This window comes from Girardinichthys multiradiatus, chromosome 2 (assembly GCF_021462225.1).
Source record: "Girardinichthys multiradiatus isolate DD_20200921_A chromosome 2, DD_fGirMul_XY1, whole genome shotgun sequence".
Classification (NCBI taxonomy): domain Eukaryota; kingdom Metazoa; phylum Chordata; class Actinopteri; order Cyprinodontiformes; family Goodeidae; genus Girardinichthys; species Girardinichthys multiradiatus.
The window spans coordinates 44,903,174-44,930,350 of NC_061795.1; the positions used below are offsets into that span (position 1 = coordinate 44,903,174).

General features: G+C 42.4%; 1 protein-coding gene across 4 annotated transcripts in view; it reads left to right on the forward strand.

Annotated features, from left to right (window-relative positions):
* Positions 1-26,998, forward strand: part of siah1 (siah E3 ubiquitin protein ligase 1) — a 38,423-nt gene extending 11,425 nt beyond the window's left edge. For 2 of the 4 annotated variants that reach the window (XM_047381299.1, XM_047381290.1), the window contains 4 exons: positions 16,042-16,098; positions 21,471-21,652; positions 21,940-22,236; positions 25,186-26,998. In XM_047381299.1, the coding sequence (XP_047237255.1) occupies positions 16,089-16,098; positions 21,471-21,652; positions 21,940-22,236; positions 25,186-25,557 (861 nt within the window). In that variant the 5' untranslated portion in view covers positions 16,042-16,088 and the 3' untranslated portion in view covers positions 25,558-26,998. Of the gene's footprint in view, positions 1-7,087; positions 7,109-11,067; positions 11,322-16,041; positions 16,099-21,470; positions 21,653-21,939; positions 22,237-25,185 lie in introns of those variants that run through there. The other 2 variants (XM_047381306.1, XM_047381281.1) reach the window with 2 other exon arrangements.
* The last annotated feature ends 179 nt before the right edge of the window (positions 26,999-27,177 follow it).

Below are 27,177 nucleotides of genomic sequence, written 5' to 3' on the forward strand. Positions count from 1 at the left end.
AGTCCACTGCTTCCGCAGGTCCCCCAAGGTCTGGAATCGGCCCTTCTCCACAATCTTCCTCAGGGTCCGGTCACCTCTTCTCGTTGTGCAGCGTTTTCTGCCACAGTTTTTCCTTCCCACAGACTTCCCACTGAGGTGCCTTGATACAGCACTCTGGGAACAGCCTATTCGTTCAGAAATGTCTTTCTGTGTCTTACCCTCTTGCTTGAGGGTGTCAATAGTGGCCTTCTGGACAGCAGTCAGGTCGGCAGTCTTACCCATGATTGGGGTTTTGAGTGATGAACCAGGCTGGGAGTTTTAAAGGCCTCAGGAATCTTTTGCAGGTGTTTAGAGTTAACTCGTTGATTCAGATGATTAGGTTCATAGCTCGTTTAGAGACCCTTTTAATGATATGCTAATTTTGTGAGATAGGAATTTTGGGTTTTTATGAGCTGTTTGCCAAAATCATCCGTATTAAGACAATAAAAGACCTGAAATATTTCAGTTAGTGTGCAATGAATCTAAAATATATGAATGTTACATTTTCATCATTACATTATGGAAAATAATGAACTTTTTCACAATATGCTAATATTTTGAGAAGGACCTGTATAACAGAAACTGAAATAGTTATGAATATGCATATACTGACTGGCTACTTTATTAGGTACAGCTCGGTAGTATGGGGTTGGACTCAAGTTTGGCTTCAGAAGTGCCTTAATTCTTCATGGTGTAGATTTAATAATGATTCAGAAACATCCTCCTTTGGACCTGGTGGGAACATGGGTCCTGGACGATGGGCCTAACAATGATCATTCACACCTAGTACTACAATCTGTCCTGAGTGATTGTATCATAGTTACTCACTTTCCAAGTAAGTAAACGGTCTTCAATGCGTTCACACCCGAGTTTAATGCTGACTGGATACGACTCTGAAATGTGTCATGCTGTGTGTTGGTGAAGCATTTGGTTTTTAAGACTTTCTTTGGCAGTGTTGTGTTTAAATAAAACCTTGAAAACGTGAGGTAGCCCCTATTGGTTTGCCTGAAGCTTGTTTGTTGTTTTTAACAAACAGCTTTTGCTTTCTGCTGATGGTTTTCTGTTTGTGTGTTTTAGGTCCTTTTTATATTTTAGTTTTGAGTAGAGCTCAGCGTATGTTCAGAGGAATGACAGCTGTCAGCTCTGAAAGACGAACTGAGAAACAGAAATGAGTCACTGACTCTGTAATCGTAATTGAAACTCTGGTGCTAATGCCAACGGGAGGCCGTATTTTCCCTTGGTTACTTTTAGACGTTTGTCTCTGATTGTGTGGATGGTTCACATCTTGGTTTGTTTTATTAGACAGTATTGATGGTGCGAGGCTTTTTTGTTTGCGTGAGTTAGGGATGGGCTCTGCATAGCCCTGCTCTTCCTGCTTCATATGACTTCACCATGGTAACAAACTGTTTAGAGGCGTTCCTCGGTTGTTTTTCCTGCTGGGGTTAAGATGGGAAAGCTGAATGAAAATAGCAACCCTCCCTGAATGCAAGAAACAAACCGTTTGTGTTCGCTTTAGAAGCTTATTCTGGTTCCTTGCTGCTGAAGGTCTTAGATGATTCATTTTACTCTTGGATAAGATAAATCGGTCTGATAATCCTAATCCTGTTACCGTTCATCCTGAAAAAGTGGTAATGTGGATCAGGAAGGTTGGACAACACACAGGAGTGAACGCTGATTTAAAGCAGCAGCAGGTGGCAGTCAAACATGACCTGCTGGTTTTACTCTGTAAAAAGCATCACAAACGTTTCCATTGATGATTTAGCTCTCCATTGTCTCACATGAGTCCTTCTGTGAAGAAGATTATATCAGCTGAGTCTTAGCTGTAACCAGACCATGAATAATCCATGCATTTATGTGTAACTGTTGTGCTTTGGGCTTTCCTTGTTGCCTTAAACAGGATTTATGTTAACTTCCACGCTTCTCAGAATGATGGGCATTCATCCAGCATGAAAAGGTTTGAATGTTGTCTGTCAGAAACTGATCCAGACCTGGTTCCTTGCTCTGACCTTTAACCCCTCCAGTAGGTTACATGTTGTTGGATTTAACTGAAGTTAAGAGACCCCAGCCTTCCTCACTCTAAATGTAAAAACACTGCATTGACATGTTTTAGCTGGGAAATGCGATGTAACCCTAGATGCTGTTTGCAGCTTCTCTTTAAGCAGCAGTGCAGACTTAGATGCTGAAATGTCTTCATTGTCAGCATCTTCTTTGTCAGTACAGCTGCAGTCCACGCAGAAACAGAACTTGATCTGTCTTTTGTCTTGGTGGGAAAGTCTGAAACACCGACACAAATCAGACCTGCCTCCATCTGAGATCGGTAAGAAGAAAGGAAATCTTAACAAAGGGATCTCAGGGTCTGCAGGTGTTGTGATCAGAGCTGGATTCATCTTGATGCAGACAAGTTTACATCCTTCAACTCGTCATAGCAGAGCTGAGAATATGGCAAAAATATTAACACCCGTTTGTTTTATCACAATTCTACATAAAAAAGGAATATTTTCAGATTCGTATTAGTTTGCTAAATTTTATGACATTGTGTCAAGCAGTTGACATTTATTATGTTGGCGTATAAAGGTTGAGGCACACTATATCTCAGTTTTTCCTAATAAAAATAACAATGCCACCACTTTGTTAAACCACAGTATCGCTGCATAAACAGTATAAAATATTATTTTGTTATTAATGTAATTAATAATGTTTGCAGTTTCATCAAAGTTATCAGTTTGAACTCAGCATAAATTTTAACATTATTATATACAGGGGTTGGACAATGAAACTGAAACACCTGTCATTTTAGTGTGGGAGGTTTTATGGTTAAATTGGACCAGCCTGGTAGCCAGTCTTCATTGATTGCACATTGCACCAGTAAGAGCAGAGTGTGAAGGTTCAATTAGCAGGGTATGAGCACAGTTTTGCTCAAAATATTGAAATGCACACAACATTATGGGTGACATTCCAGAGTTCAAAAGAGGACAAATTGTTGGTGCACGTCTTGCTGGCGCATCTGTGACCAAGACAGCAAGTCTTTGTGATGTATCAAGAGCCACGGTATCCAGGGTAATGTCAGCATACCACCAAGAAGGACGAAGCACATCCAACAGGATTAACTGTGGACGCAAGAGGAAGCTGTCTGAAAGGGATGTTTGGTTGCTAACCTGGATTGTATCCAAAAAACATAAAACCACGGCTGCCCAAATCACGGCAGAATTAAATGTGCACCTCAACTCTCCTGTTTCCACCAGAACTGTCCGTCAGGAGCTCCACAGGGTCAATATACACGGCCGGGCTGCTATAGCCAAACCTTTGGTCACTCATGCCAATGCCAAACGTCGGTTTCAATGGTGCAAGGAGCGCAAATCTTGGGCTGTGGACAATGTGAAACATGTATTGTTCTCTGATGAGTCCACCTTTACTGTTTTCCTCACATCCAGGAGAGTTACGGTGTGGAGAAGCCCCAAAGAAGCGTACCACCCAGACTGTTGCATGCCCAGAGTGAAGCATGGGGATGGATCAGTGATGGTTTGGGCTGCCATATCATGGCATTCCCTTGGTCCAATACTTGTGCTAGATGGGCACGTCACTGCCAAGGACTACTGAACCATTCTTGAGGACCATGTGCATCCAATGGTTCAAACATTGTATCCTGAAGGCGGTGCCGTGTATCAGGATGACAATGCACCAATACACACAGCAAGACTGGTGAAACATTGGTTTGATGAACATGAAAGTGAAGTTGAACATCTCCCATGGCCTGCACAGTCACCAGATCTAAATATTATTGAGCCACTTTGGGGTGTTTTGGAGGAGCGAGTCAGGAAACGTTTTCCTCCACCAGTATTACGTAGTGACCTGGCCACTATCCTGCAAGAAGAATGGCTTAAAATCCCTCTGACCACTGTGCAGGACTTGTATATGTCATTCCCAGGACGAATTGACCCTGTATTGGCTGCAAAAGGAGGCCCTACACCATACTAATAAATTATTGTGGTCTAAAACCAGGTGTTTCAGTTTCATTGTCCAACCCCTGTATATATTATTATTATTATTATTAGTAGTAGTAGTTGTAGTATAAGTAGTTTTATTATAATTAGTAATATTTTTCATTATTTCATGACACTCCCATTAACACCTTTTTATTGAAATTTAAAGACCACTTTTTGGTGTTCAAAGCATCTTTTACATGGATTGGGCTCTTATTGACAAGGTTTGTCTTATTGATGCTAGGAAACGGAGGCATAAACTGTTATTATTTTTGGATGGCCTGGAAAAAAGTAAATGGATACACGGCCTGTGGTCCAATACATCTCACCAAGTAGTTCCACCTTAAGCAGACAAACCAGAGTCCAAACATCCAGCTAAATGCAAATGCGTTCAAAGAACGACAAAGTTTTAAGTTTTAAATAGCAAGGTAACTGAAGATGGCTTTAATGTTTTTTAGTAAGAATATTAACTATAATAATATAACACTACCATGCCATTCTATTAACCGTTACCTGTTTCTTCCTTCCTACGTGAGTTGGTTTATGAAGCTGCAGGTAGAGGAAGAAATCAACTGATACTCCTGAGCAGGAGCATAGCTCTACAATGTTTACAATGGGCTCTCTGCATGGCCAGCTCGCCAATACTTTCTAATCTTTACGATCTAATATCGTCATATCGTCCACCTCAAGGTTGTTTACATTAACTGTTAGTTTTACATTAAAAAAAACTAAGCTGCGCCTTGAGCTTGGAAAGAGGTTCAACTGCCATTAAAAACAAAACCTTGATGTAGATCTGCTAGTTTTAGTGTATTTCCTTCAGGTGGCTTTATCATTACGCTCAAGTGTTCTGAATATATGAATTAAATAAATGCGTGCTGTTTATAAAATCTGCCTTTCGGAAATAAAATCTTTAGATGTTTTCACACAAACCAGATACCTGAAATCAAGGGAGCCAGATGAGTGTGACCATAAGTTCCTACTTTGATTTTCATTTTTATTTAAGTTGAATTTTTCATGAAAAATGTATGTATAGAAAATCTTTGATAAATCCATGAATAAATCTTTCATCATACATGGCAGGTTAGTGTCCATACGTTGTCATCTAAAGCTCGCTCTGTGTGGTCACTGTTCGTTAAGCCGATGTAGCGGTGCACAGAACAGTGGATTTAATGCTTCTTCTCAAGCAGACTGACTTGTAAATATTCAACTGCTGCTGTTATTACAGTGACATGCAGTTCCCCAAAAAGTAATCAGTCGTATCTGTTCACTGTCACATGTGACTGAAGTTGGAGGTAAAAAGATTTATAAAAAAATAATTGGTTGACTCTTTATACCTTAGTATACTTGCTCCTAAAGTGCTTGTTGAGGGGCAGGAGGATATCTTTTGTGGACTTGATATGGTGGATCTGTAATAATGAGTTTCTTTGAGCCAAAATGGATTCCTAATGTTAAGGCAATCAATAGATTAATTCACGCTTGTCTTGCTGCATGCATTAGTGAGTATGTATTGTGTTTAGAGGATGCAGCACAGAGGCACTGAAATGCATCTTGATACGCCGAGTAGTGAGACCAACTAAGATTCCCAGTAGGAGGGATTTATTTCACCTTTAAGTGTTGATCTTTGTGCTTTATTTTAGTAATACTCACGTCTAACCTTTCTGAACTTTGAAAACGTTTACATCAGGGCCAGATGTCTTCATTTATTTATTAAATTATTTTCACATTTTTTCTCTGCAGCATTTTCAGGATCAGCTGTGTGGTGAATCCTGCTTAACCTGATGTGCAGATTAGATCTAACCTGGCAGATATTCCTGTGATCTCTCCGTTGTAGATGAATGTTGGAGGTAATCAAAGCATTTTCCTGCCTTTTGTCGGCTCCTTGCATCCCGGTGTGAGACAGTAAGTGAAATGGACAGCAGGCGTTGTTTCATATGGAAATGTGAGCTCGTGCTTTACTCCTCCCCCCCGATGGTCCTCTGGCTTCAGCACATCCTGACTCGCTGGTTTTGGTGTTTCTCTTTCTGAACCTCAGTTCAAAGATGTTAGTTTTTTTTTCTTTTTTGTTTTTTTTTACAGTGACAGATTAAAGGCGTTTAAAATGTAAATGACCCATCTTCGTTCCTCCTTCCTCCCCTTTTCCTCTTTGTAAACTTCCTGGCTGGAGGTGATGAAGTGTCTGGGTCGCTGCTGATGAACTGCTGCCTGGTCCAGATGGCTCATTGTTATTTCCCTCGGCCTGCCCCTTTAATGACACACTTCAGGCAGGGGCCGGTTTCACCGCTGCTGTTTTTATAACTCACAGTTGGCATGTGGGACGCAGTGGGGTCTCTTTGTGTCCAGGTCTTTCTGCTGCTGAGGTTCTGGCCATATCATTGTTTATGTTCTCTGGTCATAATGTGACCAGCTGTGGTGGATCAATTTGTGTAGCGAATCCCGCAGCTCCGTTTAGAAATCACGATGACTTAAAGGTGAATGACGACATGTTTGTCCAGCAAAGTCTGGGAGACTGTAGCAACTGTTTGGATTTAAAGATTGTGCCAGGAGATGACGAGGGCTCAGCCTGAGGGAAAACCTGAAGATCCAAAATATGTAGGTAAATATCGTGATGACCATATCAGTTGAGTTAAATCCACTTTTTCTTCACGATTATTCATCTGTGACCTTTAACCTTTTAGGATCTATAATCTTTCTCAGTTTTAATTTGATGTTAATTGATCATGTAAACTGGTATAAAAAAATCTGTAAATGTTAGATGTGATGAGAAGGGCAGATGTTTTATATCAGTCCGTTGCATCAGCTGGCACTACTCATATAACTATAATATAACTATAATCATCACTACTGTGATGATTATAGAGTTCTGACGTGGACCAGGTGGGGGCGCCAAATATTAGCAAGTTGGAAGTTAGCTGCTGAAAATGATAAATACAGTGACTGGCCAATATTTCCCCCACCCTCTTGTCTGAACATGTATATAAAACTTATAAAATGTTTTTTTGTGTATGTTTGTGGTTAACGGTACTATAACTACCCATCCCTACTGTAGAGTACCTCGGGAACATGGAAAATAACATGGAAGGTGTGAATAATTTGGGACTTCACTTTATCTGGTAAGTCTATGTTTTTAAATAACATGGTTTTAGCTCCTGATATTCTGAAGACTTTACACCAGAGCATGGGTTTAAAATACTGAACAAAAGGCCAAAAATACAAACCTTTTTTCTTCGTACTTTGCTTCCAAAAAGCATAGCGTTGTGATCCCCGAATCATTTCTACATCTGCAGCTTCAGTGAGATTTCTGCAGTAGTTGGGAAGGTAGAAGAAAACTGGTAAAAATGTCAGTGACAGCTGAATGTTTAATGTAGTTTGTGGACAGCAGAGCAGTGGAATCAGTGAATTTATTTTCCATCATGCGGATGTTTGGTCTGGTTGCGTATCTCACCTCAGAGAAATGGCACCAGGATGCATTATGGTAAGCTGGCAGGCACCAGTGTTATACTTTGATAATGGTCTGCTGGGAAATCTTTGGTTTTCCCATTCCTGTGGACGTTACTCAACAAAATACGTTACTAACAGAGTCCAAACCGTTTTCAGGTGTTAACCTGGTAACCAGATTTTCCAGATCTCTGTCCACAATTCTGATCCAGAGAGGCTTCTGCTCCTAGAACTAAAAGAATCTGCTGCTGACAGCTTGGAGCCAGATGCCACAGCAGGCCTTCACAGGTCCGCAGTACTCTGTGTCCTGATGGGTCAAGACTATTTTGGGAGCCAAAGAGTCGGGCAGTTGTTGATTGTGTTAAATCTGATGGTTTCTATGATGTTTGTCTAATCACAATACCACGATACCAGTTTCCGATACCAGAGCTTTGTTTGCTTTACTATTGTCATGATTATTGTTAATTTTATGAGGCTGCAAGAAATTTCTCTTTACAGGCAAGTATGATTTGACCAAACGTATGCATGTATGTTCCAAATGGCGACCTGAGGTAAGTATTGGGTCAGAAAAATAGGAAATCCTGTAAACTATGCTAAAATTGACTGTTAATATTTGTTAAATCCAAGACGGAGACCCATAAAGGGTAAACGTCTATACCTCTATCTCTCTCCAAACAAAAGTACAAAGGGACTGCTTTATCTGATCAGCACAAATTAAGCATACTGGCTCTTGTAGCAGCAACAAATCAAGGTTTGCAAATGTCGAATACCAAAAAAAAAGTGCAATAAGTGTGAACATTCACACTATCAATAAAACGGTTTGCATCTGAACAGCACAAATCAAGTACAGTAAGAGGTTTGGCATTGAAGGTGACCTGGATTAATCTTAACGCCAGACTCTGTAGGTATTTTTCAAAAGAAAACGATGAGTAAATGACCCAGTTATCACCGAGGGAGTGATCCAGTGCTCAACAAATCTCACTTAAACATTGGCAGGTACTTTTTGAGGAATATGAGCATTTCTGCTCTCTGCTGTCAGACGATTCCTCTTTTCATCCATGGTATCGGAGACAGCATGCACCCACACACACACACACACACAACTGCTCGTTCCGTCTTACCCAATTCATTGTAGACTACAGCTAACAAATATCCACTTTCAAGCTAGGAATCAATCAATATGTAGTTTTGATTTAGCAGGATTTCATTTTCAATGTAAAACTTGGACAGCATTAATAAAAAGGCCATTGATAAAAATATGCCTCACCTGTCTTTGTATTTTGTGTCAACTAAAGTGGCAACAGCGTAGAGGGGTTCACCTTCGGTGCCGCAGAACTGTCTGCTGACAGCTTTGATGCCGCTGGCAGTACTGCTCTCCTCGGCAAAATAGGCGTTTTAAAATGGTGACAGCTGGGATTATGTTAGCTGCAGAGGAGGTTGAGCTGATTTTCCTGGATTAACTCCTCGAAGGGTTCCAGCAGTGTCACTGTTTTTTTCTGCAAACCCCACTAGTTGGCTGACAGCGATGCGAGGAAGTTGTGGTCGGCAGCGAATACACGGAGAGGTCGCTTCTCTCTTGGAAGGCTATTGACCATGTAGAAGGAGCTATTCCATCTTGTTTGAACAACTTAAACCAGGCGAATTGGGGTTGTTGTGGTTCTTCCACCTGGCATTTCATGTTGCAGGTCTTCCAAGCGAGACTGTGCAACTTGGGAATAATTGAGGTGTGCTACGATCTTCCTGTTTGCTAATGCTCCACTATTGCTGCACCATGACATCTGTCCTTGGTGCACAGCGAGCTGCACCGTGTGACTAGGAACTAGGAACTGCCATGTCTTCCATCCCAGCCTTCATGTTACTTGCGTTGTCCTGTAGAATGGCAGGAACTTTATCCAAAAGGATCTCCCAGTGATTTGACATCCCTCTAGAGGATGCTGGCATTTTAGCTTGATTAAGTGAGCCTCTGCACTTTCTTACCCGAAGCACAGCACTACAGTGGTTATGTGTCCGACTCAACCCAGTGGACAGTGAGGCTTATCGGTGACATTGGCCAGACATCTGAACCCCAAATAACTCTAACCCTAGTAAAGCTCAGGGCTGGGACTTCTCAGCTAACTTGGTTGACGCTTGGTTGTATAGTTCAGGTAGTTTCACTCGTGGAGTCATTTCAGCAGACAACAGTACAGCACAGACGTAGCTCATGGATCAGAAATCTCCAATCTGAATTACGTTGGTATTGGAACCTGATACTGGATCGGATCAGTACCGTCTCTACAAAAATAAGAGACACTTTTGCTGCCATTTGCTTTGTCTGGAGCTGATTGTGGTTTGAGTTTCATTTTAAGTCTGCTTGTTCGGGTTAATAGTTCTGTTTGGTGTGTTCATGTGTGCAGTAATGAGGTTGTGTAACAGAACGAGCGATGGAACGAGCAAACATTTGAAATTCATAGAATGGCACCAGAAAGTAACATGTGCAAAATGCCTGTAACAAAATCCCAAAGGAGTTTGTTTTAGTGGTGTTAGAATACCTCATTTCCTATTTGAGCCAGTTACTGTGGAAAAAGACAGACAGGGAAACGGCCTGGATGGAAGGGAAAGGAAAGCAGTGAGAAAGTGAAATATGGTGTCAGTGAGGGCAGCTGGTGGTAGAGCCTGCAGCGAGACAAAGCTTGAAATCTGACACTTTCACAACCAGCACTGGGCGAAGGGGGGCGGAGAAAGTCGGGGGGGAAAAGGGTTGAAATAAGCAGGATTTAAGCTGACATAACCGTGAAAGGAAGTGCTCAGGAAGAAGGGGAGGGTGGTGCAGCTGAGACGATAACAAGTGGAGTAGAAATCTGTTAGAAAAGGCTTGGTGTCGTGGAGGAGAAAGCCGTCTCTGTTAGGGTGAGGAGTTGTAAACGGGGGACAAGGAAGGGCGGGAGTGAGCATGCTCCGTTCGGACTGATATTGGATGCCAGCTTAGTTTAGCTCTCGCACACAAGGAGGCAGCTGCAGAGACACCTACCTCACTGCAGGGGATAGAAAGATCATCGCTGGAATAAAAACAATACGAGGAGACGAGGAGTTTACTCCAGACTTTCCCTTCTTTTCCTCTTAGGACACCAGGAGCGCTGAGCTGTTTTTCCTTTCTGCAAAGGTTTATCCCTGTAGGAATGCCTTGAAACTGAAAGGGATTTTCTTTGTCCTTATCTGTTAGAAATACAGTTTTAGAAATGGCTTTTGGAAGAACACCTACCTGAAATCTGCAGCAGAGGAAGGCAGAATAGTTCATGAAAATTTGGCACAAGGAAGAGAGACGCTGGAACTTGGACATGGATAATTGCCTGTTGTTGGCTGCGTTGCTTCACAGTCTGTCGAAGAGTTTCGACTCAAACAAAAAGCAAACCTGTGATTCTGTGTCAGAGTCCCTTCCCATCAGCTGTTCTCAATTAGTTTGACTGATTCCTGACAGCCAGGTTGGATGGAAGCTCGTTTCACTGATCAGCTGCTGCTTCCAAACACGTCCTGGTCCACACACAGGATTTTTCTTTTTTTATTTAGTTTTAATTTGCAGTCCTGCTTCTTTTCTTGACCTGGAATTTTTTTCTGGCTGCTAAGGATCCCATTCCTGTTGCATGGACACCTTCTTTGTTTCTTTACTCCAACATTCCCCAGACCATCACAACCTTCCTATACTGGGGGTGGGAGAAAGAAATATGAGTCTGTGTTTGGGCAACAGCGTAATGGTTTCTGTGAAAAAGGCCAGAGTAATGTGGCACAGAGGGGCTGCATGAATGTCTGCGGTGAAATCTAAGCCTGCAAGTGTAGCTCTACATTCTCCACCCTGGAATTCCTTGTTCAGACTCTTCCCGTGCGTAGCCACCAGGAACGTCCACTCAACTAAAGGTGAACGAGTGTGAAAACGGCGAAGCATGTGCACGTTTCACTGATTGAGCTGCTGTGTTTTTGCAGCTGTGCAGCTGAGCTGAGGTGGGGTGCGGAGCAGTGATTTCCTGCTCTCAGTTCAGCTGCTGGTGTTTGTGGCGGCTTCATGAATTCAGACTGTGTGCAGAGAGCCTGGATGGGTTCTGGCTGTGGGTGAGAACAGAGGGCTCTTTAAGCTTCGTACATTATGTTTCCTTGTGGATGTCTGTGAACGCTGTCTGATGATCGGGGCCGAGAGAAAGTGGGCCATGTTAAGAACAAAGAATGACGTTTGTGTCGAAGCCCACCTTCTGATCCGGCTCAGTCCATCTTCTGCCTTGATCCGTTTCTGTTTACTTTATATCCTTCCTTCAATTCTTCTCCTTTCTGCTGTCATGATAAACATTAATTACACCAACTTTTTTTTTTTTGTAGAAATTGAATGATTGAAATAAAATACCACACAAGGATTAAAACTGATATTTTTATGAGCTTAGTAAAGGTACAAAATAATGAGGGGTCAAAGTAACTGAAATGAATTGAAGCAGCCCCGGGGGTTGCCGCCCCGGCCCCTGACACCGCCGGGGTTGCTGCCCCGGCCCCTGACACCACCGGGGTTGCTGCCCCGGCCCCTGACACCACCGGGGTTGCTGCCCCGGCCCCTGACACCACCGGGGTTGCCGCCCCGGCCCCTGACACCGCCGGGGTTGCTGCCCCGGCCCCTGACACCACCGGGGTTGCCGCCCCGGCCCCTGACCCCGCTGGGGCTGCTGCCGTATTCTGATCGAAGTAACATTTACTCTGTGAACATGATTAATGATAAAATTTAAGGGGTAAAAATGGAAGCGCTGAAGTCATGGCAGTGAAGAAAAACAGGCAACGTTGATTTGATAACTCTTAATATCTATAACATTAATATTTACCATGTTATTATATTAATGACTTCCAAATTCACAGATTCTAATTTTCAAAGAGGCGAAATTAATCAGGCTGGTTTTTATGGCATTCAATTTTACCATGTTCAGTATTTCACACCTTCAATTCATCTTTATGTTAATTTCTGTTACTTTGACTCCTCATACCAAGTTAAAAAAAAACTAGGCTTTAAAGTATTTCCTTTTATTGAAAAATACTCCATTAATTGTTTGACAAGTCAGAGTTATGGATTTTAATATGACCCCGATCTAAGTTGGTCCCGATAACAAACACATGTCACTGGACCAGACTTGTAAAATCTGAAGCCAGTTTCAGGATTGTGTCGTTTAATTGGCAGTGGAACCAACTGACAGGAAGACCCGACCACTTTACAAGCAGGTTTATGTTTTATTAACCTAAGACAGGAGGATGTTATTCTTTCCTGAGAAGTAAAACGCACGATATTTTTCACAATGTCTGCAGCTGCTAAACGCTTTCATCTTCATGCGTTTTATTATTATTTTTAACATTGAGTCGTTTTCTCTTGCAGAGGTCAGTGCGAGTGTTTTTCTGATTTGTTTTTGTTCCTAAGGGCAATGAGATAAAAACATAACCTAATAGTGTGTCTTTCCTGCATGGTAAAACAGTAGACAACACAACTGTTGCTAGAAGTGTCAATGTCCTCGATGGGAGAACCTCGGCTTCAGTGGTTCAGGTAATTCGACAACAGGTTTCATTACAGTAAACAAAGGCCTGCTCCATGCAAATGCATTCAACAACAGCCTTGGATTCAGTTTGTTTCTGTGCTAGTTTTGCATATGACATTTTCATTGATGCAAAGGTGAGCAGGGTAGGTTGCTACGGGTTGGGACTACTTCCTGGTCGACTTGTAAGTTTTTCTGAATTTAAAAAAAATACTGATCTGTTTAAAGACTAATTCAGAACTACATTTATCCATGTATAAATACATAAGACGTGTAACGTTTCTTTAGCATCACTCACATTAGTTTTAGCCCTAGACGCCAGCTCCTTTACGTCTGAACAGAGAAGGGAGGGGCTTAGCGCCTGCATGTCAGCAGGCTGCTGTGTGAAATCTTGTGCCAACGTGGGAGATGAAAATGCCTCAACTTCTATCAGTTTTGAAGCAAATATTTTCATCTTTTGGTATCGAATAAATCAATATTTTAATATTATTACCTTGCCTGGTTTAAATGAATGATGCACCAGTGATGTAATTGGGCCAGTTTCCTTTGACCAGCTCTGAATGCTGATTGTTGGGTCAAATACTGAAAATCAAAACTTCAGCACATTTTTTCTTTTGCGGTTGGTGTTTGTTACATTTTCTTCTCTCAAGTAAATTAAGTTTACACAGATTTAGGTTTGAGCATGGATACGGTAGAGTCTCAAAGAGGGTCAGACTTGAAGGAAAACTGGCCATCCAGTGAAAGCCTGATTGGTGCTTGTTTAGATTGGACATAAATGGGTTTCCAGTCAGCTGATGGGGATTTTGTATGCTGAGAACATTTTTACCGTGAAACATTTGAACTTCAAACCACTTTGTTTTCAGCTAAGGAGATGCAGGCAGCACGTTTCCACTTCCACTTGTTCAGATTTTGTTTATGTCTGATATTAATGCCAAGTTCTGAATTCAGCCCTGCAGGGAGAAGCTGTTTAGAAAACAAACATCTGTCCTCCTGAGCTTTTTCCTGTTTCGTTCAGAAACAAAGTTAAATGTGTTGCTGGGGAAACTCGTTGTCTCTTCTGTTGATGGTTTACACATAATGACATAATAAATCTGTATGAAGCGATGAAGAACAAGACTCTGTAGAAAACAGACTGGGTTTTTAAAGTTGCATCACGAGTAGGGTTGGGCATGTTTTAAATTTGGACGATTCTGGGAGAATTGGGATGTTTGTCCTGGTTCCAATCGATTCTCAAGACTTGATGCCCAACCCTAGTCAAGGGTGTTGGAACAGATTTGTTTGCTCTCTGAGCTGCAGAAAAATATTCCAGAAACAAGAGGATCAGTAGTAGCTTTGTGAAAATATGGTCTGATATCGATGTCCAATGTTAATTTTGCTGTTATGGCCGATAACCCATATTTACAGATATTATATAAATCATATATATTTTCAAACCCTTTTGACTCTGTAAAAAGCGACCTCACTGCTGACGTAGCTTTTATGGTTCAGTTAAACATCCCACAATCCTGCACTGCATCACCATTACTGTCACATGACCCAACAAACACCTCATGGACCGCTCCTCCTCCTGAAACACAAACGGCAACAATATGGAAATAAAAAAGAAAAATAGCAAAGTTAATATCGCTGAGTTGGTGAGTGGGTGTGAAGTGGGGAGTCTTTATTATAAACGACGGCGCTGCTGCTTACTGCTTCTGTGATGCTCCTCGTCGTTGGACATGGTATCTCTAGTGGCAGACGTTGTTTTTTAGTGAAAACGCCTAAACTTATACATTTTGTTCCTTGTTCTTCAAGAACCAACATGATCCTGGGATCTTGATGAAAATCTAACGGCTTTGGAATCACCACAGTTGAACAAGCAGCTGTTTTATTTCAGGGTGATTATTACTGTCGTAGAATTAGACATTTAACATGAGTCCTTCCAGAAAGTTCAGAATCAATTCTACTTGTGTTAACAAACTGCTCTCTGGTTTCATTGGGCTCTGAAGAGAAGAAAAAAAAAAAACAACCATTACCCAGATCTGATCCCACCTGAGTGGAAAACACATTCCTTCAGCATCCTGGAAACAGGTCTGCTACATGGTATTTACCGCTGCCGCTATTAATCTATCAGCTATGTTTATTATTAATCTGGATGACCAGTTTTCCTCTAAAAAATAATGAAGAACTTTACACATTAAAGTAAGAAATAGTCCACCGGTATAAAGTGGCAACTCCAACTTAAAAAATATTTATAATATGCCTTTAATATTTATGATTTAAAATAAAAACCCTAGTCATCACAACCCCAAAGGAAAAATAATCTGTTTCTCCTAAAAGCACAAGGAATTGAAATGATAGACTGTAATATTTCCATGTAACATGCATGTTACTACTACAATCAACCGTATATATTATTTGAGTTTCTTTCATCTAAACGTTATTCATTTAGATATCAGCATTATATAATGTTTATTGCGCTTAAAATGGGCAGAAGTGAAAGTCAGCACATCAACACAGGCAACGTTAAGCATGGGACCAGGTTCTGGGGCCCAGGTTCTGCTCTAAACACTGTAGTGGAAAATTCAGCACAAAGAACATATCTGCCTTTCTTAGCATGCATTCAGCAGCTTAAACATACTGTGGCTTTTTCTGTGCTTCCATGTTAAACCAGTAAACAGGAAACCTTTGATAAGCTGACTAATTCATCACTGAAGCAGGCGCTTTATGCACCATGACTGTTTTGAAAGTACAGTTTGGACTGAGGTGACCAGTAGCTGGAGCTGATCTCTACTGATTCAGACAGAGCTCATAAACAAACAAACAAACACAGGATGCCCACAGACTGCAGCCAGAGACGAGTCTACACACAAAGAGGTGTGGATATAAACACAAAGTTTAACAATCCAGAAAACTAAGGAATTAAAAGTAGGTGTTGACCAACAGTTGTGATGTGGATGGAATATTAAAGTCATGACAGCCCTAAATTTTTATTTGCAAATGATCACAAACCTTAAAGAGAAACTTTTCACACTCAGTGACGCGATGTGATGTTCTGTTTACTGTCAGGTTTTTTACCGTTTTTTAAATTCTTGTCTTTTCAGAGGTCCCCACATTTCAAGATCAGACGAAAGCCTTCTTTGGAAATCTTATGGACGAAGGTGAGTACATCTTAAAAACAGCTGAATCATTATTGCTGTTTGTGATCAAGTCTCTCGTGTCCAGAACCTGATGAAGGTTTCTGCTGTGTTTGAACAGGCAGAAAAATGAATTTTACACTGAGGTGGATGTTTTCATTGCTCTCTTTATAGAACTGTACAGTAGCAATAATCATTATTTACTGATATTATATATATTAAAAATATATATGATAATATATATATGACATACAGAAACGGCAAGAAGATGGAAAACATCGGTTATTAATGTCAGAGCAGTTTTCCTTATCGGACCAATCCCTATGTGTTTGGCCGATACCGATATTAATGCTGATAAATCCCTTCAGCACAATATATTGAATCGCAGTATCCCAGTGGCGAAGCACTGTTTGGGTGTGAAATATCTAGAAGGATATTTTATTTCTAATGTCAGCCATTAAGACTTGGCATATAAATGATATATTTGACCAGCCCTGCCTGCCTGACTGATCTTTGTTTTCAGTCCATGAGAACCAAACACAGGTTCTCCGTGCGGTTCAGATTTGGGGAGTTTTCTCCTATCTCAATGCTCTGATCTTTGATATTTGAGCCAGTTTATCATTTTAGCCTTAGGGTTATGGAAGGACAAGGTGGTCCTTCATACTGAGAAATCCACAGATCATCTCTAATCTGATCCTGGATTGTTGGAGGAAGTTGTTCTTGGAGGACATTTTGATCCATCCCTTATTCCTTAGAACTATTCCTGGACATAACAGTGACTCTGCTACCTTGGTGGAAACGCAACCACACTCAAGAAGTCCAACTGCATGTTTGGCTGTTGGCACCACACAGGACTCAGAGGAGCCTTCAGCTTTTCTTCTCCAGATTTCCCAGACGATCTGGAGGAGGGTCCATTAGAATAGTGTGTGAGCTAATCTTCTGCCGTCCATCCTGCAGGATCTCAGGCTGCCCTTGGTTTTCTTAGACAGGAGAAGCTGCCTTTCTTTGCTCTGCACTGGTGACGACATGTTTTTCTCGTAAACCTGCACAATATATCACTAGTTTATGGTTGTCGCAGTATCACCGTATGAAAGATGCGTATCCTGAAGACCAGCTTGGACTACAATGAATGTTTGCCTGTTATTTAAGTACCAGGCATTCAGATCCTCTGTGCCAGTTATATATTTGGTGACATTTTCTGTTTAATGCAGCATAAAAACATCTAAAGGTAAAGAAGTAGTCAATTCTTAAGAAAACTACAACTTGGCCAAAACAGCGGATGTTGGCCAGAAGCAATTTTTTCTGTTAAATCAAACCTTGTTGCTGGGATGGAAACAATGAATTTAGGGTGTTTCCAGGAACTGGTTAGACTTCTCATCATCTGGAGGTCCACGTTTGCTATGGACCCAAAGCAGAAAGATTACTACAGTTTATTTATTTATGGCAAGTCATGTCATCACCTCAACATTCACCAGTATTATCACATTCCATATTTTGTCCCAATAACGTCCAGCCCGTTTGGAGTGCACCGCTCCTCCAGCTTGCCTCCTGAAGCTTCTTCTCTGCAACTTAACCTCTCAGCATGAAGTTCATGAAGTTCTTTCAGCTGTGACATTCTGCAGTGAGGCGGTTTTGATCCAACGTGATGATGGCCTGCAGGTTTTGAAGCAGCCCTTTCTTACACAACGATTTCAGCTCATCGGTCTGCTGATTGGATTATAAGTGATTTCTGCTGGACTGTCTCACAGGATCATAGAGCTTCACAGGTTGCTCTTGAAAATGAGACCTTGTGTCTCAACGAGATTGACCCGTATAAATAAAGGTGAAAATGGGGGTTGGTTGAAAACCAAACTTTTTAAACAAATATTCTTTCAGATGAAAATGCGGCATTTGCTGACTGAACCTTCAGCACAGAACCTGAAGCTGTGTTTGCTTGGAGCCGTGAGGGTTTACAGAGTCTATGTTTTTGATGACCTTGCCTGTTGGAGTTGTGCACGCAGGCCTTTCTGCATGTCCTGAACTAATTTGGCTTCGCTGCTCATACTGCTGCTGTTAGCGTGTTAAGAGCTTCTATTAATAGCTGCTACGGCTGGAGCTCCATCATGGCAGATGTTTAGAGGCGGTTTTTACTTCTGCAGCTGGTTCCAGCGTGCACATCTGCATGAATTAGATGTTTACACCAGATGAACTGTCGGTCTCCGTTGTGTACTTCGTCATGCTGTCAGGCAGTGATCTAAACTGTGGAATCATTTTAGTAAAGTTTCTGAATAAGAGCAAAATATTAACAATATTTCTTTGTTGATCACGAATAAGACGAGTTTAAATGCTTTTCAACAGAAGCTGCTGCTGGTTAAAATGTGCAGGATTAAATATTTAACAGCTTTTCTCAGCTTCTGTCTGTGGACATATTGTTCTGCTGTCTCCCCACCTGACTCTCGTCTCCTCCCACGCACAATGCCATCACTTCTCCACATTTTACTCGTCTCAGCTCTGGGCCTCCCTGTCTGATTCCAGCACATCATTACGACCGAGAAATCTTTATCATTGTTCTCTTCTGTCTTTCCTGATTTATTCTTTGGAACATTTCTTATTTATTCCATGTAGATCTTCATTTTTGTAAAATGGTGAAATGAGGTCAGTCTGCTGTCAACACGTTCAGTGATGTCTTTATTAATATTATTAACAATGTATTGATTAATTAATAAGTGGCTGTGTTCTTTAAACCTGGGTTTTCTCTTGTATCAAAATGTTATGCAATATGCTTAAATGAATGATTAAATTAAAAAAAGGACATATAATAACATTATATATATATATATACACACACACATGTACAGGTGTTGGACAATGAATCTGAAACACCTGGTTTTAGACCACAATAATTTATTAGTATGGTGTAGGGCCTCCTTTTGCGGCCAATACATCGTCAATTCGTCTTGGGAATGACATATACAAGTCCAGCACAGAGGTCAGAGGGATTTTAAGCCATTCTTCTTGCAGGATAGTGTCCAGGTCACTACGTGATACTGGTGGAGGAAAACGTTTCCTGACTCGCTCCTCCAAAACACCCCAAAGTGGCTCAATAATATTTAGATCTGGTGACTGTGCAGGCCATGGGAGATGTTCAACTTCACTTTCATGTTCATCAAACCAATCTTTCACCAGTCTTGCTGTGTGTATTGGTGCATTGTCATCCTGATACACGGCACCGCCTTCAGGATACAATGTTTGAACCATTGGATGCACATGGTCCTCAAGAATGGTTCAGTAGTCCTTGGCAGTGACGAGCCCATCTAGCACAAGTATTGGGCCAAGGGAATGCCATGATATGGCAGCCCAAACCATCACTGATCCACCCCCATGCTTCACTCTGGGCATGCAACAGTCTTCTTTGGGGCTTCTCCACACCGTAACTCTCCCGGATGTGGGGAAAACAGTAAAGGTGGACTCATCAGAGAACAATACATGTTTCACATTGTCCACAGCCCAAGATCTGCGCTCCTTGCACCATTGAAAGACGTTTGGCATTGGCATGAGTGACCAAAGGTTTGGCTATAGCAGCCTGGCCGTGTATATTGACCCTGTGGAGCTCCCGACGGACAGTTCTGGTGGAAACAGGAGAGTTGAGGTGCACATTTAATTCTGCTGTGATTTGGGCAGCCGTGGTTTTATGTTTTTTGGATACAATCCGGGTTAGCACCCGAACATCCCTTTCAGACAGCTTCCTCTTGCATCCACAGTTAATCCTGTTGGATGTGGTTCGTCCTTCTTGGTGGTATGCTGACATTACCCTGGATACCGTGGCTCTTGATACATCACAAAGACTTGCTGTCTTGGTCACAGATGCGTCAGCAAGACGTGCACCAACAATTTGTCCTCTTTTGAACTCTGGTATGTCACCCATAATGTTGTGTGCATTTCAATATTTTGAGCTAAACTGTGCTCTTACCCTGCTAATTGAACCTTCACACTCTGCTCTTACTGGTGCAATGTGCAATCAATGAAGACTGGCTACCAGGCTGGTCCAATTTAGCCATGAAACCTCCCACAATAAAATGACAGGTGTTTCAGTTTCATTGTCCAACCCCTGTATATATAGTTTATTCTTCCAGCTGTATTAATTACTGACTGATGAGGCAAAAAAAAAAAGGGGTTTTCTCACAAATCATTAAACTTAGACACAAAATATAAAACAATACCCTATAGGGTTACTGAATAGAAACCAAAGATGAATAAAATAAAATCAGCCATGAACAGAGAGATGTATAGCTATCATTTAAAGACAGGGTAAGCGATGTCATCAGTTAATCGAATCAAACAAATTTTAATAGAATAAACCATTATTCAACAATTAATCATAAGTCGATTATTTGTTTGTATCCCAAATGTTTATTCTCATTTTGATTCATCTCAGACGTTTGAGCTCAGTGCTGGGAATGAAGTTGGGATCGTTGTAGTTCCTAGGAAAGATTAGCTCTAATCTGCTGTTAGCAAAAAAAGCTAATAGCATAAAGTAACATGCTCACCAGTAGTTAATTTACTGCACTGTGTGCATCACTGGTCAAATGAGACACAAACCATCGGAAGCTCTAATAAATGTTTGTACCAACAGCTTTTAAACCTGCATGCAGCCATGTTGGAAACTGATCCGAGCTGCTCAGCGAGCTCCGACTTTCCCAGTCCGAATCCTGACTCCAGGGCCGTTCTGGGAGTTTTTCTAACTGGAACTTTAAATATTCTGGGAGTTTAGAGAAATTTTTGGCCAAATTAATAATAAAGATTAGAATATGGATGACAATTCTAACGATTTAATAACGACAAACATAATAATGAGCATGATAGTAAAACAAAACCTGAAAATAGGAATAGAAAGAAGAATAATAAAATAAAAAATTAGCTGTACATTTTTATTATTTAAAAAATTAAAAATAGTTCCATAAAACAGGATGCGTAAATAAGGAAGGTTTATTTTTTAACAGGCTTATTTACATCGACGATGTTCAGCACATTTTGTGGTAATGGGAGCGTTTGCAGTGAGAATAAAAACCAGTCTTTGTGGATTTAAAGACGCAGAGCATGAAAAACGAGCGTTAATTTTAGATTGTGATTTATAACTGGTGTCATGTTAATATCAATGATTTTTCCTTAAGTCTTAGCATTTATTTTTCTGGTGAATAGAGTAGAAAAGGAAAGTGTACTTGCGTCCACCCACATATATGCTGCGAGACACACGGTGTAGACCAGACACCTCCTCAGGTGGTGGTGGTTTGATTCGTCTGCACGGTGGAGCAGTGGGATTTCACTCACTGCCTGAAGCAGGTTTTATAGCAAAGGTCAACTCCAGGATCTGAAGGTGTTTAATTCCTCCTCTGTTCTGTCCTCTTTCTCATCATCAGAAATGAGTCGCCAGACCGCCACCGCGCTGCCCACAGGAACCTCCAAGTGCCCCCCCTCTCAGCGCGTGCCCACCCTGTCAGGCACCACGGCCTCCAACAGCGACCTGGCCAGCCTGTTCGAGTGTCCAGTCTGCTTCGACTATGTGCTGCCCCCCATCCTGCAGTGTCAGTCCGGACACCTGGTGCGTCGCTCAGATCACTGTTCTCACCACAGAACCTTTTGGGTCTGCAGAAATAACACCAATTTAACTCCAGTTAAACTCTGTCCTGTTGGAGTTAAATAAGATATTTCACAGCATGAACCTTTAAACATAAACGTGGAGCTTTAGTGAAACTGAAGTCAGAGTTTTAGGACTTTCCGTGTCTCCTCCACCCTCAGCTCAGACAGATTAACTCGGCCCAGCACCGAGGAATGTTTGTTTTCAACATCGAGCTCAGAGTAAAGACATTATCCCGTATTTTCTCCCAGGTGTGTTCCAACTGCCGGCCCAAGCTTACCTGCTGTCCCACCTGCAGAGGCCCCCTGGGCTCCATCAGGAACCTGGCCATGGAGAAGGTGGCCAACTCGGTCCTGTTCCCCTGTAAGTACGCCTCATCGGGTTGCGAGGTCACGCTGCCGCACACCGACAAGACGGAGCACGAGGAGCTGTGCGAGTTCCGGCCGTACTCCTGCCCCTGTCCCGGCGCCTCCTGCAAGTGGCAGGGATCCCTGGATGCCGTCATGCCGCACCTGATGCATCAACACAAGTCCATCACCACTCTGCAGGTCAGAACCTCACATTTTATACCGAGTCATTCAGCCTCCAAAGGATTCTGTGCTTATTCAAATGTTTGTCGGAGAAAACCGTCTCCTGATGAAGGATCAGTCGGATTTTGTAAATATTCCTTAAATTAAACCTTTTTCCTTGAAGCAAACAAACATGCAGAGGTACAGTACCTTGAAAAAGTATTCCTGCCTCTTAAACCCTTGCACATATTGTCACAGTCACAAACTTCAATGTGTTTTATTGGGATTTTATGTGTCAGACCAACACAAAGTGGTGCATGATGGGGAAGATAAAGAAACATGATCCATAGATTATTTTACAAGTATGTTTAAAATAAGTGGTCTGTTCTGCTTTCGCTTCAATATCAATTGCATCTGGATTGGATTGAGAGCACCGACAATATCAATTCTCAAGTCTCACCACAGATTCTTAATTGGATTTTGGTCTAGACTTTGACTAGGCCATTCTAACACATGAATACCCTTGACATAAACCATTCAATTGTAGCTCTGGGTGCATGTTTAGGGTCATTGTCCTGCTGGAAGGTGAACCTCCACCCCAATCTCAGGCGTTGGATTAAGGTTAGCCTTTAACAGGTTTTCTTTCAGGGTTACTGGGCATAGCTCCGTCCATCCTCCCACCAACTCCGAGCCAAACCATGATGCTGCTACCACGTTTTCACCCTGAGGATCGTGTGTTCGGGGTCGGCGGTGGTGCTTTCAGCCACACAAATCGGTCTGCATGTCGGCCGAAAGGTTTTCGTTTAGACGTCAGTTGGTCGTGTTTGCTGACTCTCCTACATGGTTTGTGGCTACAAGAGGATTGCCAACAACTTGAAACTGAGCTGGAGCACAGTGGCCAAAATCATCCAGCGTTTTAAAAGAGCAGGGTCCACGCAGAACAGACCTCGCGTTGGTCATCCAAAGAAGCTGAGTGCACGTGCTCAGCGTCACATCCAAATGCTGTCTTTGAAAGATAGGCGCAGGAGTGCTGTCAGCATTGCTGCAGAGATGAACAGGTGGGGGGTCACCCTGTCAGTGCTCAGACCATACGCCGCACACTACATTAAATTGGTCTGCATGGCCGTCATCCCAGAAGAAAGTACCTCTCAAGCATGTGTGGCGGCAATCAGGTGAGGAGTACAAAGATAAGTGTGTGATGCCTACAGTCAAGCATGGTGGTGGGAATGCCATGGTCTGGGGCTGCATGAGTGCAGCAGGTGTTGGGGAGTTACACTTCATTGAGGGACACATGAACTATGAATATGTACGGTGAAATACTGAAGCAGAGCATGATCCCCTCCCTCTGGGAACTGGGTCGCATGGCAGCGTTCCAGCATGAAAATGACCCCAAACACACCTCTAAGACGACCACTGCTTTATTGAAGAGGCTCAGGGTAAAGGTGAGGGACTGGCCAAGCATGTCTCCACACCTAACCCAATAAAACATCTTTGGGGCATCCTCAAGCAAAAGGTGGAGGAGTGCAAAGTCTCTTATTTCCGCCAGCTCCATGATGTCATCATGGAGGAGTGGAAAGGTATTCCAGTGACAACCTGTGAAGCTCTGGGAAACTCCACGCCCAGGAGAGTTAAGGCAGTTCTGGTAAATAATGGTGGCCACACAAAATATTGACACTTCAGGAACTTTCACTAAGGGGTGTACTCATTTTTATTGCCAGTGGTTCAGACAATGGTTGTATCTTGAGTTATTTTGAGGGAAGAATAAATTTACACTGTTGTATAAGATGCACACAGACTACTTTTCATTGTGTCATTTTGTCAGTGTTGTCCCATGAAAACATATACTTAAATATCTGCAGGAATGTGAGGGGTGTACTCACTTTTGTGATACACTGTAATGCCCAGCCTGTCAGTTTAGATGGACCTCCATGTCTTGGTAGGTCTGCAGGTGGACCATCCTCTTTCAATGTTCAGATGATGGATTGAACAGAACTCTGGGATGTTCAAAGCTTGGGAGATTGTTTTAGGATCTAGCTGTGCTTTAAACTTCTCCACAACCTTCTCCCTGACCTGTCTGCTTGGTTCCTTGACCTTCATGATGCTGGTTGTTCTCTAATGTTGTCAAACCTCTGAGCTTTATACTGAGATTAAATAACATACAGCTGGCCTATATTTACTTAACTGCCGACACCTGAGGGCAGTTGGTTGCACTGGCTTTTATTTAGTGGTTACAAAATAATTGGGGATAAATAGAAATGCACGTTAAAGTTTTTAGATTTTCAAATTTTGTACAAATGAATACATTTCCTGTATTACTCTGTGTTGGTGTAGTGTATTAAATCTCAATGAAATGCATTAAAGTTTGTTGCAACGTGACAAAGTGAAAAACCTTATGGGGTGTGAATACTTCATCCCACTCAGTGCAGATCATCATCTTGCATCTTGTTTGTTTCTGAAACTGATCCCTGCTCAGTGTGTTTGTTTAAAGAGAGCCTTTAATGAGCTAAATGACAGCAACCAATCAGAGAGCTGCCAGCTGAAACGAGCGTGGAGAAACGTTCCCATCAGCTTCCGACTCATTTTCTAATACCTTCCTCTCAGGACCTGAAAACATATTTTAGTGACAGATGTGTCACTGATTCCTTCTGGACTGTCTGGAAAGTTTGAATGTTGAATGAAATATTTTTGAAACATTTTTACTAACTTCCTCTGAGTCATGTTTTGTTTTTTGTTTAGTTCAGAATAAAATCTGAGTTTTCAGGATGTTTCCCAGATGTTGTATCCCACACTACCACGATAGTATTAAGAGCACCCTCTGCTGGAGGACAGAGTAGACTACCTGGGATGTAGATGTAATTCAGTAAAGGAGCAGGAATAAACTGAAGGAGTTAAAGTTGTGAATTTCTCTGGATGTGAGGAATCTTCACACAGATCTGATGATGCTGCAGCATTAAAGCGCTGAACGTTAATGCGGGCGTCTCCCTGCAGGGGGAGGACATCGTGTTCCTGGCGACGGACATCAACCTTCCGGGCGCCGTGGACTGGGTCATGATGCAGTCCTGCTTCGGCTTCCACTTCATGCTGGTCCTGGAGAAGCAGGAGAAGTACGACGGACACCAGCAGTTCTTCGCCATCGTCCAGCTCATCGGGACTCGCAAGCAGGCCGAGAACTTCGCCTACCGGCTGGAGCTAAACGGCCACCGGCGCCGGCTCACCTGGGAGGCCACGCCCCGCTCCATCCACGAGGGCATCGCCACGGCCATCATGAACAGCGACTGCCTGGTGTTCGACACGTCGATCGCGCAGCTGTTCGCCGAGAACGGAAACCTGGGCATCAACGTCACCATCTCCATGTGCTGAGAATGTTCCACAGACTAGTGTCAGAGTGCAAGATTGCTGGGGAAGGGGCTGTTATTATAGAGGGTCCAGTCAGTTAGGAGCCCATGGCCCCTCCCTCTCTCGGCTACACCCCTGAGACGAGGAACTGGACTGTGTTCGGGCAGCACTGAAGGCCCAGGGGTGTCGGATGGATGAGTGGATGGATGGATGAATGGATGGATGCGTGCAGTGCATTAAAAAACAAGGACGTAACTGTGTAGTGAGGACTTCTTAACAAACACTCGTGTGAGACTCGTGCACGCGCATGTGTCATAAACCCAGAGTCAAAGTGAGAAGGTGTTCAGACTTTCTGTTTGTCCTCTCCGCCTCAGATGTTTTGTTTTCTTCCATGCTCTCATGTTAATGTCCCGTTCTCCTCTGAGCTTCTCCTCAGACCTCTTCAGACATTTCAGGATGAGGAATCGTCTCTGCGTCCTCGGTCTCCCTAAAGACGATCCGACCTAGAAGCTAGCCTGCTACCTAGCTTGTCCCTTTCCCTTAATTTTTCTCCTCCGGCTGCTCCCGTCGCTCCAGCAGGAACTTCGGTCCCTTAAAACGTTGTTCCAAATTTTCCTCCTCCTTCCTGACTGGCATGATTCCGGTAGCAGCAACTGTAGCAGTCATCTGTGTTACGTGGACAGCTGCAGTTCCCCGACCGGAACCGCAGGAGCTCACCTGGTCTCCACCCAGAGCAGGTCATAAGGTTGCAAACCGAACCCCAGCTGCTTTTTCCGTAGTTTCTGATGGATTCACTGGCAGGATTGTTTCTTGGATTTAAGGAGGAGCACATCTCCATCAGCCTGGATTATAGAACATTTATTTTAGTTTAGAAAGTTCTCTGCAGTTCGGACCGGGATGAGTTGAGGGCCAACCCGAGGGAAACGCTGCATTTCAGTTTGCTTTAGGCTTTTATTTCATGGGTTTGTTTTAATGTTTTTAGTTTTTGTCTGAGAGGACGAAGAACTCCGGCTGTCTGTGTGAGGGAACTCCAACCTGCTCCTCTTACCTCCTGTGTCGCTCTCAGCCACCCATCCAACACCCAACCAGGAACGAGGGACACTTTCTACTGTTAAAGCATTGCTGTTATAAATAAATAAAAATATCATAATTCTCATTTTTTTGTATTGAATTTTAAGAATTAAAAGGCGGTTGTAAAACTTGTGGCTAAACTTCAGTGTTTGTAGTTGAAAAAAAACGTCTGTTGTTCTCTGAAGGTTTGTTTTCCAGAGTTGGGCTGTCTTCATCTCTGTCCTCCTGTGTGTGAACTCTTTCTGTTCTACCTTTTTCCTTTCTTCTCTGTGGAGGTCGATCCCGTCTCCCTCGTTCTTCTCGTGGAGTCTCGGTAATGTTGCTGCTCTTCCTCAGAAGCTCCATGACTTCTTTCTGTTTTCATTTGTCATTAAATAAATCTATCTTTTTCATAGCTCTCGCTGCTTCCTTTCTCGTTTCTAAGGTTGACTGTTGATGATTGTGGGTTTTGGTTCTGGTTTATTTTAAAACCTCATCTGAAAACGGTAACATCTGCTTTTTAAAGCTCTCACCAACCTCCAACATATTTAAAGAGGTTAAAAATGTGCTTCAGTTTGTTTACATTGTTCATCT